General features: G+C 50.9%; 1 protein-coding gene across 1 annotated transcript in view; it reads left to right on the top strand.

Annotated features, from left to right (window-relative positions):
• The first annotated feature begins 4,266 nt into the window (after window positions 1-4,266).
• Window positions 4,267-20,481, top strand: part of TMEM44 (transmembrane protein 44) — a 47,080-nt gene continuing 30,865 nt past the window's right edge. Inside the window, exons 1-6 of the mRNA XM_023728717.1 lie at window positions 4,267-4,448; window positions 7,452-7,578; window positions 9,828-9,921; window positions 13,338-13,504; window positions 13,704-13,790; window positions 19,866-20,036. Coding sequence (XP_023584485.1) covers window positions 4,312-4,448; window positions 7,452-7,578; window positions 9,828-9,921; window positions 13,338-13,504; window positions 13,704-13,790; window positions 19,866-20,036 — 783 coding nt within the window. The 5' untranslated portion in view covers window positions 4,267-4,311. The remainder of the gene's footprint in view (window positions 4,449-7,451; window positions 7,579-9,827; window positions 9,922-13,337; window positions 13,505-13,703; window positions 13,791-19,865; window positions 20,037-20,481) is intronic.

Here is a 20,481-nt window from a genome sequence, read left to right as displayed (position 1 = left end):
ATTTCTGTTGTTTTAAGCCACCAGAGTCCCTTGAGGAGCCCTGGTGGCACAGAGGTTAAAGCGACCGACTCTTAACCAAAAGGTCGGCGGTTCAAAACCACCAGCCGCTCTGCAGGAGAAGGATGTGGCAGTCTGCTTCTGTAGAGATTTACAACCTTGGAAACCCTATGGGGTCGCTATGAGTCAGAATTGGCTGGATGGCAGTGGATGTGGTTTAGTTTTAGGAGTCCCTTGATGGTGCAAACGGTTAACACACTCAGCTGCTAACCAAAATTTTGGCAGTTCAAGTCCACCCAGAGGTGCCTTGGAAGAAAGGCCAGGCAATCTACTTCTGAAAAATCAGCCATTGGAAATCCTATAGAACACAGTTCTCCTCTGACACACATGGGGTCTTCATGAGTAGGAATTGACTCAATGGCAACTACTGGTTTTTTTTTTTTTAAGCCACTAAGTTTGTGCTAGTTTGTTACAGCAAGCATAGGAAACGCATACATGCAGATTCCAGGCCCATGCCCAGGGATGTGGATGTGGCAGGTCTGCTTTTTTGACAGGCAGACAGTGTTTCAGACGCAGTGATCTGTGGCCCACACTGTCCCAACCACTCAGGCAAGGTACGCGTAAAAAAACACTTAAACCCAGTGGCCGGCCACCACCATCGACTGCTCTGACAGGGAGCAGAATAGAGGGTCCCAGGCAGAGCTGAAGAAATATGTAGAAGAAAATTCTAAGTCACGAAAGAAGACCAGACTTATTGGTCTGACAGAGACTGGAGAAACCCCAAGAGCACGGCCCCTGGACACCCTTTTAACTCAGTACTGAAGTCACTCCTGAGGTTCAGCCTTCAGCCAAAGACTAGACAGGCCCATAAAACAAACAATAATACATGTAGCTCAACCATGTATATGAGACTAAATGGGCACACCAGCTCAGGGGCAAGGGCAAGAAGACAGGAGGGGACAGGAAAGCTGGATGAATGGAAATGAGGAACCCAAGGTCAAGGAGGAGAGAGCGTTGACACTTCGCAGGGTTGGCAACCAATGTCACGAAACAATATGTGTATTAATTGTTTAATGAGAAACTAATTTGCTCTGTAAACCTTCATCTAAAGCACAATAAAAATATTAATTTTTTTTAAAAAGGACTTAAACCCTTACACAAGAGCTTCTTAGGATGGGGTCCATTGCTCCTTGGAATCCATAGTTGGATTTCAGGCTTCATAAATTTCTTAAGATTGTATGAGAATGTGTGTGTGGGTATGTATGCATGTTCATATTTTTCAGGGATAAGGTTTTCTTCACATTCTCAAAGGGGTCACAGAAAAGGTTAAGAACTAATTACTTTTCCAAGAAAAAACAGTTGAGGTGTGTACACCTGGTCCATGGTGGGTGGGGAGGAATGAAGTAATCTTTAAATCAGGCCCAGCCTCCAAGGGCTGATGCTGAGCCTGAGGGAGAGGGAACCTGTAATAAAGACCAAATCAAGTCAACAGTGGAATCTTCAAGTCTCTACAAAACTGAGAAGACAAGGTGGCCCTGCCTTAGGGCCTGGCAGGAACGTGACACAAGGCTGGGCGGGGTGTTTCCCCACTTTAGCGAGGTAGCTCTTGGAATAAATTATCTTTGGGAACCACAGGGAGACAACATCACCAGAGGAATCCAGGAGCTAGGGAACCACAGGTCAGTGTCCATGGGAGATAAAGGCAGAGATGACCATTTATGAGCACATAGGACATTCACCAGGACCCTCAAGAAGCCAGAAGGCAGGGATATCAGACAGGATTTCCTTCAATGGTGTAGGCAGTAGCTGAGCTAGAAAGATACTGTGGGCGCCTATTATTATAGATATGTGGCCTGGAGAAACTTAACCAAAAACCAAACCCATCGCCACTGAGTCAATTCCTACTCACAGCAACCCTATAGGACACAGCAGAGCTGCCCAATAGGTTTCCAAGGAGCGGCTGGTGGATTCAAACTGCTGACCTTTTGGTTAGCAGCCAAGCTTTTAACCACTGCGCCACTAGGGCTTCTGGAGAAACTTAGATCATATATATTTTTTCTTTTAATTTAACCCTTTAATCTTGTTAATTGCTTTTCATTTTCTACCACTTCATCTTAATCATTTTATTCTTTTAATTCTGGTCCTTTTTGTTTAATAACCTATTTTACCTTTATTTGTGATTGCTTGTTTAATGTCTCTCTCTCCTATGGGACTGTAAGCTCCACAAGAGTGAGGACCATGTCTGTTTTTTCCAACAGTGTGTCCCCAGCTCCCAGCACAATGCCTGACATACAGTGTTTCATTTCTCCCATGAGTGGTCACAACATATACAAACGAACGAATCAGTAAAAATGGTGCAGCCGCTTTGGAAAACAGCCTGGCAGTTCTTCAAAATGTTAAACAAAGGTGTCATAAACCAAAAAAAAAAAAAAAACAACAAAAACCCGTTGCTGTCCAGTCAATTCCAACTCTTAGTGACCCTATAGGACAGAGTAGAACTGCCCCATAGTGTTTCCAAGGAGGGGCTGGTGAATTCAAACTGCTGACCTTTTGGTTAGCAGCCAAACACTTTACTGCTCCACCAGGGCCCCAGCCTGTAAATTCACTCCTAGTTACATCCAAGAGAACTGAAAACCTATGTCCATACAAAAACCTGTACATGAACGTTTATAGCATCATTATTCATAACAGCCCAAAAGTGGAACCCAAATATCCATCAGCTGTTGAATGGATAAGCACAATGTGGTGTATCCGTACAGTGGAATACTATGAAGCAATAAAAATGAAGAGCTAATACATGCAACACTGTGGCGGAACCGTGAAGACATCAGGCTAAGCGAAAGACGTCCGTCACAAAAGACCACCTCCTGTATGATTCCATTTCTGGGAAATGTCCAGAATAGGCCAATCTATCCAGACAGAAGGTAGATTAGTGGTTGCCCAGGGGGGTTTCGGGAGGGAAATGGGGAGTAACTGCTAATGGATACCAGTTTCTTTTAGGGGTGATGAAAATGTTCTAAAATTAGATAGTGGTGTTGGTTGTACAACTCTATGAATATACTAAAAACCACTGAACTGTACACTTTAAAAGAATAAATTGCATGGCATATGAATGACGTTTCAATAAAGCTGGTATTTAAGAAAGTGAAAAACAAAGGAAATGGTACAATTATGTCCTGCTTTAAGCAAACTTTTATAAAAATTGATAGGAGCCCTGGTGGCGCAAAGGTTAAGTAAGCACTGGGCTGCTAACCCAAAGACTGGTGGTTGGAACCCATCCAGCTGCTCTGCGGAAGAAAGACCTGGTGATCTGCTTTCCTGGCGATCTGTTCCCCTAAAGATGACAGCCAAGAAAACCCTATGGGGCAGTTCTACTCTGTCACATGGGCCGCTATAGCAGAAAACGACTCGAGGGTACCAGACAACATTAAAATCAAACAGGAAATTTAATTATAATTGTTTTGTTTTCAAGAAAAACAGCCCTGTGTACCTGAGGAAGTGTGGCTGGATGGGAAAGGACGGATTCTAAAGATAACCAGGCACCTGGGCTGCCGGGCTGCGGTCTAGGATGACCATGTCCAGTATCCTTGGCTTGGGTGACTGAGTGGGGCCGGAGGGTGCTATTGACAGCTTTAGAAAAGAGAGGAAGATTAGTTGTAATTGTTCCCAGCACATTTCCTCCCTTCTGGCCCCCCACCCCACCCCTTCCTGTTGTATCCTTGTAAGGATCAGACCAGGCCCCCACTCACCTCGGATCCCCAGCACTCAAGCGCAGCGCCAGGCGCCAAGTATATGTGTTGTTTGGCTCAGGAAATGTAGTGAATTAATGAACGGCCAAAGTGCCTGACCGTGACCCGATAGGGACTCCCCCCTCCCCAGTCCCAGCACGGCCTGCCCGGCTCTGGACGCTGGATTGGGGTGGGGGTGACAGCGACGGGGTCCGCTGGGAGCCGGGGGCCGCCGCCTTTGTGCCGAGGCTGCTCCGGGCTCCCGCCGCTGGGGGGCGGCCTCTGTCCCGCGGACCCCGACAATAGCGCTAGGGGTGGGGAGCATCGCGGTCCCGGAAACTTTCCCCTCGCGCCGCCGCCGCCGCCGCCGCCGGCAGCACCCGGGAGCGCGGAACTGGGCGCGCCCATCTCTGGGCCTCAGTCGCTGCGCTCGGCTGGGGCCGCCGGGCGGAACCGAACACAGGGTAGGGGCAGCAGGGCGCGCCGCCACCCAGCCCGGGGCTGCCGGGGCCCGGGGTGCTGCGCCCGGCTGCCGGCCACGCAGGAGGCTCGGGCACTGGGCCGGGCGGTCGCACCGAGCCGTGCCATGGAGGAGGCACCCAGCCCCGCGCCCGCGCTCTTGGACTGGGACTACCTGGACCACTGCTTCGCCCGCCACCGCGTCTGCATCTCCTTCGGCCTCTGGATCTGCGCCTCCTGCTGCTGGATCGCCGCCCACGCGCTGTAATGGGGGCCAGGCCTCGGGCGGGACGAGGGTGGGAGACCGGGTCTGCCCAGGGGGAATGGGGAGCTACCACCCTGCTGACTCCCTCCTGGAAACCTAGAGGGAAGGGGGAGGGAAGTGGGGATGGAGGAGGCAGGCAGCACAGTTCCAGGACCGAAGCTAACGTTGTGATGAAGTCCGAAGTCGGATACTTCTTTCCGGATTCCGCACACAGGGAAGCTGGGCCGTCTGCCAGCAGGAGGAGGCAGGGTCAGCAATGGATGGGACCTTGGACTGAAACCGGAGTCCGGGGTTCTCGGGCTAGCCCTTCCCCATTGACTCGCGCTGTGAGCTGGGCATGTTATAAAACCTCTCTCATTTGTCTCCCGTAAATGGGGATAATACCTCCTAGGATGGGTGGAAAGACTAAATGAGTCATTGCCTGCCAAGCGCTTAGTAAGTGCTCATTAAACATCCTTATGCCAGTCCCAGCTCTGCCATCAACACTTTGGGAGCTTGGGCAAGTCCCTCCATGTTTCTGGCCTCAGTTTACCCAAGGCCCTGTTAGCTGGGAAGGATCATGGCGGACGGCCGTGATCTGACTCTGGGCACAGCCTTTGCCCAGGTCTGCCCAGTGTCCAGAGCAGTTTGGCCAGGTATGGCTAAGGACGGCCTCCAGGTCTCGAGCCACCCCATCCCAGGCCCAGAAATCCACAGGCTGGCAGAGGCAATGCTCAGAATGGTGCCACCTGCCCTCTGGGTACTTCCTGGCTGAGGAGAAAGGATTCGCACCCCTGAGGAAGGCTGGTACTGTCTCACCTTAAGGCTCAATGGATAGTCCTGTCAGGCGTTTGATATTGATGCAGAGATCCCGCAGCCCCAGGACTGGAATACTAATAAAAGGATGCTTAGCAGGCTCAGTGTTGGTCCAAGGACTTTGCATGCATTATCTCATTTAATCCCTGCAAACCCCCTGAAGTAGGTACTGCTATTGCCCCCACTTACGGAGGAGGTTAAATAACTTGCCTGGGATCCTGGAAAGATCAGAAACCCCAGATCCTGTTGAAAAGGAGCAGGGTTGTAGGGCCTAAACCGCCCAGAGCGGAGGATGGAAACTAACGAGGCGCCGTCTCCTTAATCCTCACAGCCACCCTCTGAGGTCAGCATTATCGGGTGTTTTTACAAACTGGAAATTTAGGGTTGGAGAGTTTAGGTAATCCCTGGGGAATACCTAGCTGTGGAGTCCGAGAGCCAGAGCCTCTGCCTTTCACCCTGCCTCAGCTCTGAGCACACCTGTTTTCAGGACCTCCCCACCCCTGAAGGTCCATTTGTCTTTGGGGGAATGTATCTCTGGGGTATGTGGGCTGGGTTAAGGTCAGCCTGGGACCCCTGGCCCCTGAGAAGTGAGGAGATGGCTGAAGAGCAATAGGGTGCAGAGCAAAACCTCCCTCCGACCCCCATGAAGCCAGAAGACCTGCCGTTACCTCACCTTCACCCATAAACAGGAGACCCTGGTGGCACAGTTAAGCTCTCGGCTACTAGCCAAAAGGTTGTCAATTTGAACTCACCCGGGGTGTCTGGGAAGAAAGGCCTGGCAGCAATCTGCTTCTGAAAGTTCACAGCCACAAAAACCCTATGGAGCATAGTTCTACTCTGCACACATGGGGTTGTTATGAGTCGGAATTGACTAAATGGCAACCTGTTTGATTTTTTTTTTTTTTTTCTTTTTTTTTTTTACCCATAGACAAGGGACTTCTTCTTCCTGGGCCTAGTTTTCTCCTCTGTCAAATAAGAGGGTTGAAATAAATTATTTCTAGTTTGGGTCCAACTCAGAGAGTTTCTAATTGAGAGTCTCCACTCCTTGGCCTTGGATTGGTGTCAGGAGCACGGGGCCTGGCTCAAAGGCCGATGTTTCCTCTGTGAGCTCCAGGCTTTGGTGGGCAGGGAGGGAAATGTTCAGGAGCCTGATAGCCTTCCGTCTTCACTGCACTACTCCGAGGGCCGACCCTCATAATCAGCCAAACAGTCCTAGCGGTGTGGAGTGAGTCCCTCCCTGTGGTTAAAGGAAATGAAACCAGAAGTGCAGTTGTGCCTCGGTATCTCCGCAGAAATGGAGCAGGGAGACATCTAGAAAAAGTGCTTCCCCAGATCTGGTCAGTGATGCTACAGGGCCCCTGGGCCCTCCCAGCCTGCCTTGCCCTTCCGGGCTCACCCCTAGATGTGTATGTGCATGTATAAGAGAGAGAGAGAGAGAATGAGGGGAGAAGCCAGCCGTGGGAGACCCGGGGCGAGGTCAGTCGGAAATGCCTGCAGACATCATGGAGGGGTTTTGCCTCCTGTGTGTGAAGAGCACGCTCACCCTGGGCACAGGCCAGCAGAAGCCAGGCCACCCTGCTTCACAGACGGATTAGAAGGATTTCACTTCCAGAGAAACATACGTTGCCTTTTTAATTTGGACAATTAACTCTTCTCTGCAGTTACCTGCAGTGATTGTGTTTCTTTTATAACTCTCCTATTTCCTTCTGGAGCTCTGGTGGTGCAGTGGTTAAGAGCTCGGCTGCTAACCAAAAGGTCAGCAGTTCGAATCTACCAGCTGCTCCTTGGAAACCCGATGGGACAGTTCTACTCTGTCCTATAGGGTCACTATGAGTCAGAATTGACTTGACGGCGATGGGTTTGTTCCCTTTAAAAAAAAAAAGAAAGAAAAAAACACCTGACAGCTAGTTTTTCAGCGCTGAGTGGTGGGGTCATTAAACCGGGTCTGCCTGGTTTGTGGGAGGAAGGTGATGTCTCCCTGTTCCCTGAGGTCTGGCTCTTGCCGTTGGTGTTGCCCAGAGGCTCAGAAGTCTTCTGACCCTTTCTTTTCCCATCTCTAAACTAAGTTCAGAAATACCTGCTGATTATCTGGGGCAGAAGTGCTCTGTAAGGACACCAAGTCACAATTGTCCTTTTCAGACACTGGCCTGGCCTGTCCCCAAATGCACGGCTCCCATGTCTTGACCACACCCCTGTGTGTCACCCAGGCTTCTCTATCTGAGATGTACCAGGAAGTCCGGACCGGACCAGTCGGCGCTGTGTGCCGCGTGCTGCCTCTTGACCAGTCTGTGTGATACCGTCGGGGCCATCCTGGCCAGACAGCTCACCATCCAGGTATGTCGGGCCCACAGGTGACAGTGGCTCCGTCAGGCTCCAGCCTGGCCTGCCTTTCTCTGCCGCAGCCACAGTGACTTCTGTCTTATTCCTTCAGCGTGTGAGGCACAGTTCGCCTCAGGGCCTGTGTCCTTGATATTCTTTCTGCCCCTCAGGTGCTTTTGCCCCCAGTATCCACGTGGTTCACTGTTCACCTCCTTCAAGGCCTATAAAATGTCATCGCAGTAAGGCCTGCTTTAACCACACGCTTATTACCCACCTCTACCACGAGCGCGCCTGACCTCCTCCCTGCTCTAGTTTTTTGCATAACCCTCACCCCCTAATCTCCCGCATGCTTTACTTACTGATTGTATTTATTGCTTGTTGCATGTTGACCCCCAAAAGAACGTGAGCTCCACAAGGGCAGGGATTTTTGTCACACTTATTCCCTGCTGTATCCCAATCACCGAAATCAGTACTTGGCACATAGTAGGTGCTCAATAAATAGTTACTGTTATCGTTGTAAAGCCCGGAGTCCAGCCCAGGTCATGCAGGGGTGGCTGGACCATTCCAGGGGGTGACATGGGCTCGGGAGCAAGTGAGGAGCAGTTTCGAGTTTTCCAAAAGTCTGAGCCCTCAAACAAATCTGTGCAGAGGGTTCCCATCCCAAAACACAGGTTCTGAGGAAACCTGTTGGGCCACAGGGCCAGGGGTGCACACTGTAGGAGCACCTCATAGGACTGGTCCTGGCCTGCCTACCCAGGTAGATGTGAAGGAGGGAAGCCGAGTGGTGGGAACACAGACGTGGACAGTTCTAGACCCTGTTCTGAGCAATGTTTTCTCAAAAGTAAATCAGCTTTCATTTTGGGTGCCCATTCTCATTAGCTGATGGAATGTAATGAGGCCCAGCTCAGGTCAGATCACAGTAGCTAATATTTGTTAAATACTTAACTAATACCTGGCATGAAGGGCCTTTCATATAACTCATTTAGTCCTGAAACCATCCTGTGACCTGAGTGCTGTCATCACCCCTGTTTTACAGATGTGGAAACTGAGGCACAGGAAGGTTAAATAGTAACTCTTCTGTGGTCACCCACCTAGTATGTAGCAGTGCCAGAGTTCAACTCCAGAACACATGTTCTTACCCACTGTCTTAATTATCTAGTGCTGCTGTAACAGAAATACCACAAGTGGGTGGCTTTAATAAACAGAAATTTATTTTCTCACAGTTTAGGAGGCTAGAAGTCCAAATTCAGGGTGCCAGCTCCAGGGGAAGGCTTTCTCTCTGTCAGCTCTGGAGGGAAGTCCTGTCTCTTCTGAGCTTCTGCTCCTGGGCAATCTTCATGTGGCTTGGCCTGTCTCTTCCCACATCTCTGTTTCTAGCTTGCTTGTTTAATCTCTTTTATATCTCAAAAGAGATTGATTTAAGACACACCCTATGCTAATCATGTCTCATTAACATAACAAAGAACCATTCTGAAAAGGGATTATAACGACAGGCATCGAAGTTAGGATTTACAACACGTATTTTTGGGAAGCACAATTCAATCCATAATAACCACTAACTATACTGTCATCTTAGCTAATGCATTTATAGGTAGCTTACTTTCCTCCACAAGGAACCCTGGTGATGCCGTGGTTAAAGTGCTCGGCTGCTCGCCAAAAGGTCACCAGTTCAAACCCACCAGTTGCTCCATGGGAGAAAGATAGGGCAGTCTGTTTCTGTGAAGATTACAGCCTTGGAAACCTTATAGGGGCAGTTCTGCTCTGTCCGATAGGGTCGCTATGAGTCAGAATCGACTGGACAGCAGTGGGTTTGGTTTTTTGGTGTACTTTCCTTTGAGCGCTGTTCTAAGCACATTCCCTGTGTTGGGTTAAGTAACCTGTTTAGCAGTCTCTGGGGAGGCATTTTCATTATCCCTGTTTTACAGATGAGGAAACCAAGGCCCAGAAATTTCAGTGCCTGGGCCAGGGTTACACAGCAAAAATGACACCATGCAGTGGAAAGAGTGTGGAGTAGGAGGCAGAGGGCTGGGCTCTTGTCCCATCTGTACTAACGGGGGTCTGCGTAACTTGGGGTCACTCATTTAAGCCCTTGTCTCCTCATCAGTAAAATGGAGATGATAATGGGCCTTTCTCAGCACTGGTGGGAGGCTTCCTGGGCTAATGTATGGGGTGGTGGCCAACACATGTGGGAGAGGGGACGTGGGGCGAGAGATGCTGAATAAAGATGTTTGCACACCAGGACTCTTATTTCCATCTGCCTCCAGGTTTTCACGGGTGCCTACCTAGCAGCTATTGACTTAGTGAACTTCATGTTCATTCTCTTCCCAGTCTGCGGCTCCAAGTTCAAGTCACATTCGGGTGAGTATGTGGCCATCTGTTCCTTTCTTCACTCGTCCAATCATTCAGCTAATTCTTGCCACACCCTGTTCTGGGCCCCTGCCGGGCACAGAGAATGCCCTTGGTCCCTGACCTCAGCCAGATGCGGGAGGTGGGGTCCTAAACAGTACTCAGAGCTTCCAGTACGGAGTGTGTGCCCACCATGGGTAGTCAGAGGAAGAGAAGGGGCTACGGCGTCAGGGAAGGATGTCACCTTGGAGCTGGGACTGCCGGCAAGGGCATTCTGGGCCACAAGAGCATTATGGGCAAAGGCAGGGGGAGGGATGGTGCATGCTGTGGGGAATTACAATGGTATCTCAGTGTGCCCGTCCAGGGTGGCCAAGTGCAGCCCCCGACTTCCGGAAATGGATGCCAGGAATGGGCACCGTCTTAGTTTCTTAGTGCTGCTGTAACAGAAATACCTCAAGTGGGTGGCTTTGATGAATAGAAATTTATTTTCTCATAGTTAGGGCAGCAGCTCTAGAGGAAGGCTTTCTCTGTCTGCTCTGGTCTTTGTCTCTTTTCAGCTTCGGTTCCTCAGTTCCTTGGTGACCTTCATGTGGCATCTGTCCTCTCCAGTCTGTGTTTCCTTTCTTCTGTCCCTAATCTGCTCTCTTTCTATCTCAAAAGTGATTGGCTTAAGACAGTCCCTACACTGATCTGACCTCGTTAGCGTAACAAAGGAAACCTTATTCCCAAATGGGATTACACATCCACAGGTATTTGTTGTGTGCTGCCGAGTTGGTGCCCACTCATATTGACCCTATAGGACAGAGTGAAACTGCCCCATAGGGCTTCTTAGGCTGTGATCTTTACAGGAGCGGATCACCAGGTCTTTTCTCCTTTGGGGCCACTGGTGAGGTTGAACTGATAACCTTTTAGTTAGCAGCCAAGTGCTTAACCACTGTGCCACCAGAGCTCCTGTGTCCACAGGTATACCCGGTAGTAACTGTTGCTCTCAAGTCAATTCCAAATATAGCAACCCTACAGGACAGAGTAGAACTGCCCCACAGGGTTTCCAAGGAGCAGCTGGTAGATTCAGACTGCTGACCTTTTAGTTAGCAGCCAAGCTCTTAACCACTGCACCACCAGGGCTCCATCCACAGGTATAGGGGTTAGGGTTTACAACACGTATTTGTGGGGGACACAATTCAGTCCATAACAGGAGTGGACTACCTCAAGCAGAGCTGGGCAGGAAGTGACAGATAGGTTGAGTTCCTCTGAGCAGGTGGGCCTAGCGGGGTTCCTGAGAATGCAACAGTGAGCCTGGACCCGCATCTAAAAAAAGAAAAGTCCCTCACAGCTGCTAACTGCTACCCAGAAGAGAAATGTTATTATTAGAATTGTTCAGAGGCGTGTCATTCTTATATTTCAAAGAAACTTTCAAAGATGTTTTTAGAAATAACACTTCCTTAGGCTTAATATTTGGGGCCCTGGTGGCGCAGTGATTAAGAGCTCAGCTGCTAGCCAAAAGGTCGGCAGTTCGAATCCACCAGCCGATCCTTGGAAACCCCATGGGGCAGTTCTACTCTGTCCTACGGGGTTGCTATGGGTCGGAATTGACTCGACGGCAATGGGGTTGGAGGCTTAGTATAATTTTCTTCCTCTTCTGATCACCGGAAACCAAGGTCTAGTGATAAGCAGAAAACAGGCTGTCAGGCTGGGAGAAGGGAACAGAGAGTCTCAGCCCGGACCCTGCGCTGGGAGAAGGGAGCAGAGAGTCTCAGCCCTGACCCTGCGCTGGGAGAAGGGAGCAGAGAGTCTCAGTCCCCACTGTGTGCAGGAATCACCTGGGGACCTTTAAAAATACTGATAGGAGTGACACCAGTCAGTCCCAACAGGACAAACACCATGTGATCTCACTTATCTGAGTTATCTAGAGCTGGCAAGCGTAGAGAGACCTAAATTTATTAGTGGTCACCAGGGGTGGGAGGGAGGGCAAAGGGGGAGTCGTTGCTTAGGGGACACTGAGCTTCTGTTAAAGGGTGATGGAAAAATCTGGAGACGGAGGGCGGTGATGGTTGAACAAGATGAACGTGATTACCGTCACTGAATTGTACATGCAAAAAACGTGGAAATGGCAAATGTTTTGTTGCATGTATAATTACCACAGTTAAAAAAAAGATTTCCCTAAGCTAAATAATTTTGGGTATCCACCTTTATCCAAAGTTTGGATATACTACTAATTTGTAGTATTTCAAACAAATAAATGGCACTAGTTAAATACAGCAAAATCTTTGAGAGCCGGAACTCGACGGGACTGCCTTGGTTTTGCAGGTCTCGCAAGTTTTCCGCCTTTCACAGGGTGCAGTCTTACCACTTCTGTTGCTTGTTTTAGTGGAAAATATTTGCGTTTTCTTTTCTGACAGGTTTCTGCCTTACACACGTTCCGGCTTTCTTAGGTTTTACTGTATAACCCAATGTTTCAAAATGCCTTATAACCCTGGTGGCACAGTTGTTAAGAGCTCAGGCTGCTAACCAAAAGGTCAGCAGTTGGAATCCACCAGCCGATCCTTGGAAACCCTATGGGACAGTTCTACTCTGTCCTACAGGGTCGCTATGAGTCGGAATTGACTCAACAGCCATAGGTTTTTATCGTGAAATTTATATAGTTAAAATATTTAATAAAAACATTGGAGTGTAGTAAAGGAAAATAAATACCAATGCTGGAGTCCCACTGCAGAGATTCTGCTGTCACTGGGCTATGTGCATCCTGGGCGTTGTTGAAGCTCCCGGCTGGTCCCCACAAGCAGCCCGGGCAGAGAACCACTGGACAGGGGTGGAGAAGGAAGACCAAGACAGGAAGAGATGGGCTAGAAGGACACCTGCCGAGTGGTGGGGCCGTCCTGCTGGGAGGCCAGAGCAGTGCAGGTTGAGGAGGCGGGAAGGCCCAGCCACCGTCCGATGGCTCTGCAAGCAGAATCACGAGCTTTGTGTCGGCATGCCTCCTCCAGGCCTGTGGCTGCCCTCCGAGTTAGAGAAGGCATCAGCATCTGCCGACTGCCTCGCTGCCCTTTGTCCTGCTCATGGCTGAGGGGCCTTGGTTCAAAGACATCCACTCATAGCTTTGTTCACCAAGTCTGTGCAGGACGCAGTGCCTGCCCCAGCGGGCTTCGGGTCTGGTGGAGGTGATGTTTTACGCATGCAGGTATGCATGAGACTAGACAGTGGCCATCCGCATCCTGAGTCATCAAATGCTGTGAGAAGACAGAGGCTGGAGAGCCGTGCCGGTTTTGGGGGGTGAGGGTGGGATGGATTGGGGAGGAGAAGGTTTCTTGACACAACCCGAGAGCCTTGAAGGTGGGGGGATCTTGCCTGTAGCGTGGGACCCATTCTGGCCTCGGGGTTGGGGGCTGACCCCAGTTCCAGGAGCCATGAGAGATTTTGGTGTCTTGCAGGCCGGGGCTCCCGAGAGAGGAAGAGGAGACAGCGGCTCAAGGCCACCATATTTGCCCTGGCCCTGCCACTGAGTCTGGGCCCAGGCTGGGCTCTCTGGGCCTCTGTCCCGAAGGCTTCAGGCCCAGTCCAGGGGCCACAGCGGAGGCTTCTGGGAAGCCTGCTGCAGGTAAGGCTGAGCCACCACAGGGTGGGGTAGGACCACCGTCCTCGTGGTCCCTGGGACCCCAACTGTGGGGAGGGGGATCATAGCCTTTGACGTTGCTGGGAGGAACCTGCTAAAACAAAAGAGCCCATCAGGCTCTGCGGCTTCCAGGTTGCATGGACAGTCTCTCAGAGTGCTGAGGGTGTGTCACCTGTCCCCACAGGAAAATATTGAAATCTTCGGCTACCTGCTGGGTGGGATCGCCGCCTTCGGCTCCTGGGCCTCCCAGATCCCCACACTCTCCAGAATCGTGAGGCTGGGGCTGGGGCTGGGGCTCGGGCTGGGGGTCCTGATGGCAGGTCTTGGGGCAACTGGGAGCCTCCCCGTTACAGGCCATCAGGACAGCGCTGTGGAGTCACCGGGGGGTGCAGAGGGTGGGTGCACACAAGTACCTAACGTTTTCTGAGGATCAGCCATGTGTATGCCGGTGACGGGGGAAGGGCAGGGAGTTTGCTCAGGGACGTTCTGAAGGCTGTTAGAACCTCTCCCAGGGAGAACCTTGCTTCCTCTTCCATTTCCTGTAGCAAATGAAAAGCAAGCACTCAGGCAAAAGCCACTGAGGCTGGATAAACAATCTCCCGTTAGGGACTGAGAAAGTTTAGACGATGGAATCATTTCAGTTCCTGGGGTTCTGTATAGTTCAGTTTGGCAGATATTTTCCAAGCACCAGGAGTGAGGGCAGCCCTGTGTTGGCCAGTCCTGGGGAGATGCAGACATGAGTTGAGACACCATGCTTGCCTTGAGGAGCCCCCAGTCTCTTGGAAGACACAGAAATGGAAAGACAATATGGGGGCAGTGTGGTTCAGTGGTGGAATTCTCACCTTCCGTGAAGGAGACCTGGGTTTGATTCTTGGCCAATGCACCTCGTGTGCAGCCACCACTCGTCTGTTATTGAAGGCTTGTGTGTTGCTATGATGCTGAACAGATTTCAGCAGAGCTTCCAGACTAAGACAGGCTAGGAAGAAATGTCTGGTGATCTACTTCCAAAAATCAGCCATTGAATACCGTATGGATCACAAAGGTCTGATCCACAACCAATCATGGGGATGGCGCAGGACCGGGCAGCATTCTGTTGCGTTGTGCAAGGAGGTCGACTCGAGGGCAATTGACAAATGTTTGGAGACCCAGAGGAGGGAGAGAAGGCTCCTATACTGTTCAAATGAGTGAGGGTGAAAGCTGTTTACACTGCAGTTATGGGGGGAGGGGGGCTTTCATGCTGGATCAGAAGGGAAGGTGGGATTCGTGAGGGCAGAGGCTAGGAGAAGGCCCACTGGGCAGAGGATAGCAAATGAGACAAGTCATCAAGGCAGGAAAGTACCTGAGAAACAGTAAGACAGTGCAGAAAACCGCTCTGCACCCAACTGAATATGAAGCGTAACAGACTCATCATCTAGTCAAAAAAACATCACTTGCCCAAGAGCACCGTGGTTGAATAGCAGTTCCTGGGGAACAGGATTTGGGGGGTTAGGTGATCATTGGCCTAAAGCTACTAAAAGCAGAAATCTCATGAGGCATGGGGCCTCATCAGCATGAGTACACCATCCAGGGTAAGGAGGGGCGAGGGGAGCACCATGCTGTTCAGCGGCCCACTGGGATGCGTTTCCAGGAAGGGCCCAGGGCAGCGTGGGGGCTGGGAAGCCACATTGAGTTAAGACCTTTGAAGGACCTGGCCACCCCCCGTAATATGGCCCTGAGCCATCTACCACTCTGTCCCCTCTCTCTGCCTTATTTTCTTTCTAGCATTTATCACAGCCTGAGGTGAGCTCCTCTATTTATGCACTAAATTCGTCCCTAATCCCCCCAGCACGTCAGCGCGTGAGAGCAGTCAACCTTGTCCATTTTACTCCTCACTGTCTTCCAAGTGTACACCAAGGGCCTGGCCCGCTGGGTGCTAGCAGATCCTTATTAATGAATGACTTCGTTTGGCCTGGAAGAAGAGGAAACTCGTGGGTGCAGGAATCAGCAGGGCTGTCACGGGGCAGAAAGAGCAGCCTTGTTCTCTGCAGTCTCAGAGAACAGGACCGAGCCTGGGGAGAGTGGGGGTGGGGGGCACTTTCCATTTGGTAAAAGGAAGAACTTTGTGGGAAAGACACTTGGCATAGTGGCTGACGTGTCAAGAGCCGCCAGTATTGTTATTCCGGGCAGCTGCCTGAGGAGTTAGTGGGCTCCCCATCACTAATGACATTCAAGCCTCATGACCCCTTGGCAGGGTGATGGAGTGAATTTGCACTGGGGGTTAGGCTGGGCATCCGTGAGCTGCTGCCAGTGCTAAGTGTCTGGATCCATGAGGAACAGCCCAAAGCTAGGGTTCCTTTTCTAGGGTTTGGAGTGTTCTGGGAAGCCTGGCCAGCATGGGACTCAGACCCTGATTCCCCTAGAAGCTACTTCTAATTACACATGGTGGGTGCTGAAGAGCGGTATGTCTAGGTGGCATTGGTGGGAAGCCCTCCCATTCCCCAGGAGTGAGTCTTTGAGCAGGACCAGGGCTGCGAAACGCACACTGACAAGTAAAACGTACTGACCCCAGGAATCAGCGCTCTGCTGAAGCTGCCTGAGGCGCGTCCTGCTGAGCCGGGGCTTCCAGCCCCCAGCGCCACCAGGCTGGGTTGTCTTCCCAGCCTTCTGTCCCGACCTGTGAGGGAAGGCCTTCGTGTGCCGTGGAAAGACCTGTCGTGTCTCATAGTCGCCAACCTAGTTCCAGTCTTTAAGCAGATGTTAAGCACTTACTGTATGTCTAGCGCTGCAAATAGGACCTTCAGGCCCTGGTACCATCCCTGAAAAGAAATTGAGTTTAGAGGACAGTGGGTGTTGGGCCTGGTTGGTGAACAAGTGAAAGCAGAGAGTCCCCAGCACGGGATTCACTGGGGGCAGCAGTAAGAGCAAGGCCGGGAGGCAGGAGGCCCTGGCTCCAGCCTCAGCTCTGCAAGCCACCTCCCCTCTCTGACTGTCAGTGTCCCGCCTCCCCTCTCGGACTGTCAGCGTCCCCTTTGTTAAATGGTGTTGGGGTAGTTAGGCTGCGAGACCCCCGAGGGCGTCTAGCCATAACATTCTAAGACCCCGTAGCCGGTGCTGACCAGGACCAGAGCTGTGTCCTGGGCTCCCTGTGAGGTGGTAAGGGCCCGTGGGAAATGGCGTGGTCTCCACCCTCAGCCTCTGGGTCCCCCAGCCAGCCTCCTCCCTCCCGGCTCCCCGTGCTCCAGAGAAGCTTCTGACAGCGCTATCCTTGTAACCAGTCTTCAGTGGACGGCAGGCCAGACAGGGGGGCCTGGAAACAAAACTAGAAGAAATGAGGAGGGAAATGTAACATTCCTGAGCATTATTTTTGAGAGTTAAAATAAAAATGGGGAGATAATGACCAAAATATGCTTTCTCCCTTGAAATTTTTCCGTTTATTACCCAAGGCCTTTGTATATCTAAATATGGTCATCTAACAAGCAAACGCAGTCCTGGTGGCACAGTGGTTAAGCACTCGGCTGCTAACCTAAAGGTCAGCAGTCCGAATCCACCAGCCACTCCTCTGGAGAAAGATGTGACAGTCTCCTGCTGTAAAGATTACAGCCTTGGAAACCCTATGGGGCAATTCCGCTCTGTCCCACAGAGTCGCTATGAGTCAGAAACAACTCAATAGCAATGGGTTTTTGGTTTTTAAGGAGCGAACTAAATTACATATAATAAAATGTATACATACATTAATTTAAATATATATTACGTATTAAAAAAAAACCCATTGCCATCAAGTAGATTCTGACTCATAGTGAGCTCATGTGTTATAGAGTGGAACTGTTCCGTAGAGTTTTCTTGGCTGTAATCTTTACAGAAGCAGATCGCCAGGCCTTTCTTTTATGGCACCACTGGGTGGGTTCAAACCACCAACCTTTAGGTTAGCAGACAGACAAGGGCAAACCATTTGTGCCACCTGTTGTTGTTAGGTGCCCTCGAGTCAGTTCCAGTTCATAGCAACCCTGCGGACAAGAGATAGAAGAACAGCTCGGTCCTGCGCCATCCTCACAGTCATTGCTGTGTTGGAGCCCATTGGTGCAGCCACTGTGTCAGCCCATCTCGTTGAGGGTCTTCCTCTTTTTCACTGACCCTCTACCAAGCATGATGTCCTTCTCCAGGGACTGGTCCCTCCTGTACCACCTAAGGACCTGTATGTTATATAATGATATTTACTTGGAAATATATAGTATTTATGTATATGTATATAAATGTGTAGGAGTTCCTGGGGGTCGCGGTGGTTAAGTGCCGGACTACTAACCAAAAGGTTGGCAGTTCAAACCCACCTAGACACACTTTGGAAGTAAGGCCTAGCAGTCTGCTTTCAAAAGGTCACAGCCTTGAAAACCCTGTGGACTGCAGTTCTACTCTGCACACATGGAGTCGCCATGAGTCGGAATCAGCCTGCTGGCAACTAACATCAAGGATATAAATGTATATAAAGCACCTTACCTGGAAGAAGTCCCTGGGTGGTGCAAATGGTTAACACACTCAGCTGCTGACCAAAAGGTTAGAGGTTCAAGTCCACCCAGAGATGCCTCAGAAGAAAGACCTGGCAATGTATTCTTAAAAATCAGCTATTGAAAACCCTATGGAGCACAGTTCTACTCTGACACACATGGGGTCACCAGAGTCAGAGCCGACTCCAAGGCGACTGGTGTACCTGTACAGGGCGCTGACATATGCGGATGTTTCATCTTCTTTCTACCAAAGTTTCCATTACTCATTCCCCAAAAATATCCCCTTTGCTTCAAAAATTCCACAGTATTATCCCTCATCTTCCTGGCCTTCCCTGTCTGGCCTGGTTTTGTATTGGCAGTCACAGGAAGAGAAGGGCCAGGCCTTCATAATTCAGTCATCCCTCGTTCCCCTCCGTCAGGAGCCCCTGCCCGGCACCACGTATCAGGGGCATCAAGATGGTGAGGACCCAGCCCTGCTCTCAGGAGCCCTCTATCTGCTGAGCAGACAGAAGTGTAAAGAGCTAAGTCAATCAGGGTGAAAGGGGCTCCATCAGAGGGCTGTGTAAGGTGTGATGGGGCCTGCGGGAGGGAGTTACTCACTTCCCTCGGGGTGGAGGTGTTAAGAGGAGATTCCCGGAGTCAAGTTGAAGCCAGGTTCTGAGGTATGAGTAGGAGTTCACCAGGTGTATTCGTTTTCCAGGGCTGCCGGAACAAATGACCACAAAGTGGGTGGCTTAAGACACCTGAAATGTATTGTCTCAGTTCTGGAGGCTGGAAGTTCCAGTACGGGGTGTCACAGGGCCATGCCATCTCCAAAGGCTTTGGGGGAGGATCCTTTCTTGTCTCTCCCAGCTTCTGGTAGCCCCAGACGTTCCTTGGAGTGTGGCAGCATCACTCCAGCCTCTGCCTCAGTTTTTTGTCCCTCTGTGTCTGCCTGTCTCTTCTTTTTTTCTCTTTTTTGGAGGAGGGAGAACAGGAAAGGCATCTTTATTTTGTTGTACACGGAAATGGAGTCAGTCGGTGCTTACTGCTGCCCAGACTGCTCGCCAAGGGCAGGCAGGCAGGTTACTTTTAAGGGGGTTTACCGGTAGAGAGTAAGTTGCATTGGCAATGTTCTTAATCATGCTACAGCAGGTGCAGTGGAGTTTACATATAACCTCCAAGCAAAAGCAGGATTCAAATGCAAAGCTGAGGAGGGGGAACCCAGCAAAGGAAAATGATTTTGCAATACAACACTGTAGGGGAGGAGGCCAGGTAAAGAACACAGCGCCGTGGGGGTTCTGTCTCACCTTCCCATCCTTTGGTTTATTTGTTGTTGTTAGGTGCCATCGAGTCGATTTTAGACTCATAGTGATCCCATGTGACAAAGCAGAACTGCCCCATAAGGTTTTCTGGGCTGTAATCTTTATGGGAGCAGATCGCCAGGTCTTTCTCCCACAGAGCCACTGAGTGGGTTCAAATGGCCAGTCAACCTTTCGCTGGCGGCTGAGTTCTTTTGTGTGTGTCTTCTTTTTATGAGGACACCAGTCATATTTGGTTAGGGCCCACCCTACTCCAGTATGACCTCGTGTTAACTAATGACATCGTGAAGACCCTGTTTCCGGATAAGGTTACATTCACAGGTACAGGGGATTAGGACTTCAGCATATCTTATTGAGGAGAGGGGACACAAGTCAACCTGTAACATCAGGCAAAGGAAGCGGCTTCAGCAAGAGCTGGAAGCCTAACAGAAGCAGTACCCTTGGGGACAGTCCATGGGCAGAGGGCTTGTCCCCCACCTGCCGTGCCACCTGGGTCTCAGAATTGGGCTGGGAGCAGAGGGGACAGCGGTGTTCCTCGCCGCCGAGCCCCCTCCTGTCTGTGCCCAGTGCCAGGGTAAGGCGTTTCCCTCCCTCCACCTGTGGATGCGGTTCCTGTTGGCCCTGGGCTGCCTCCTCTACGCCTCAGCCATCGTGGCCCACAGCCAGCAGCCTGAGTATCTGCTGCGGGCCACACCCTGGTTCCTGACCTCCCTCGGCCGCGCTGCGCTGGACCTGGCTGTATCCATCCCAGGCCTCAGAGGAGTCACTCACCTCCCTGCCCTGTCATGGCCTCCTCCCCTCCGGCTAGAGGGAACTCTCTAGCCTGAGGCCTGGGGCAGGCTGACACAGTGCAATCATTTGTAGTTTTGTGTTTTAATTTTTTTAAAAATAATGTCTTAGTCATCTAGTGCTGCTGTAACAGAAATACCACAAGTGGATGGTTTTCACGAAAAGAAGTTTATTTCCTCACAGTCAGAGTAGGCTAAAAGTCCAAATTCAGGGTGTCAGCTCCAGGGGAAGGCTTTCTCTCTCTGTTGGCCTTCTTCTCTTCAGTGTTCCCCTGGACTAGGAGCTTCCCTGCGCAGGGACCCCGGTGCAAAGAACGCGCTCTGCTCCCGGCACTGCTTTCTTGGTGGTATGAGGTCCCCAACTCTCTGCTTGCTTCCCTTTCCTTTTATCTCTT

Source organism: Trichechus manatus, unplaced genomic scaffold (genome assembly GCF_000243295.1).
Source record: "Trichechus manatus latirostris isolate Lorelei unplaced genomic scaffold, TriManLat1.0 scaffold00026, whole genome shotgun sequence".
NCBI lineage: Eukaryota > Metazoa > Chordata > Mammalia > Sirenia > Trichechidae > Trichechus > Trichechus manatus.
This window is presented reverse-complemented; position numbering and strand designations above follow the sequence as displayed.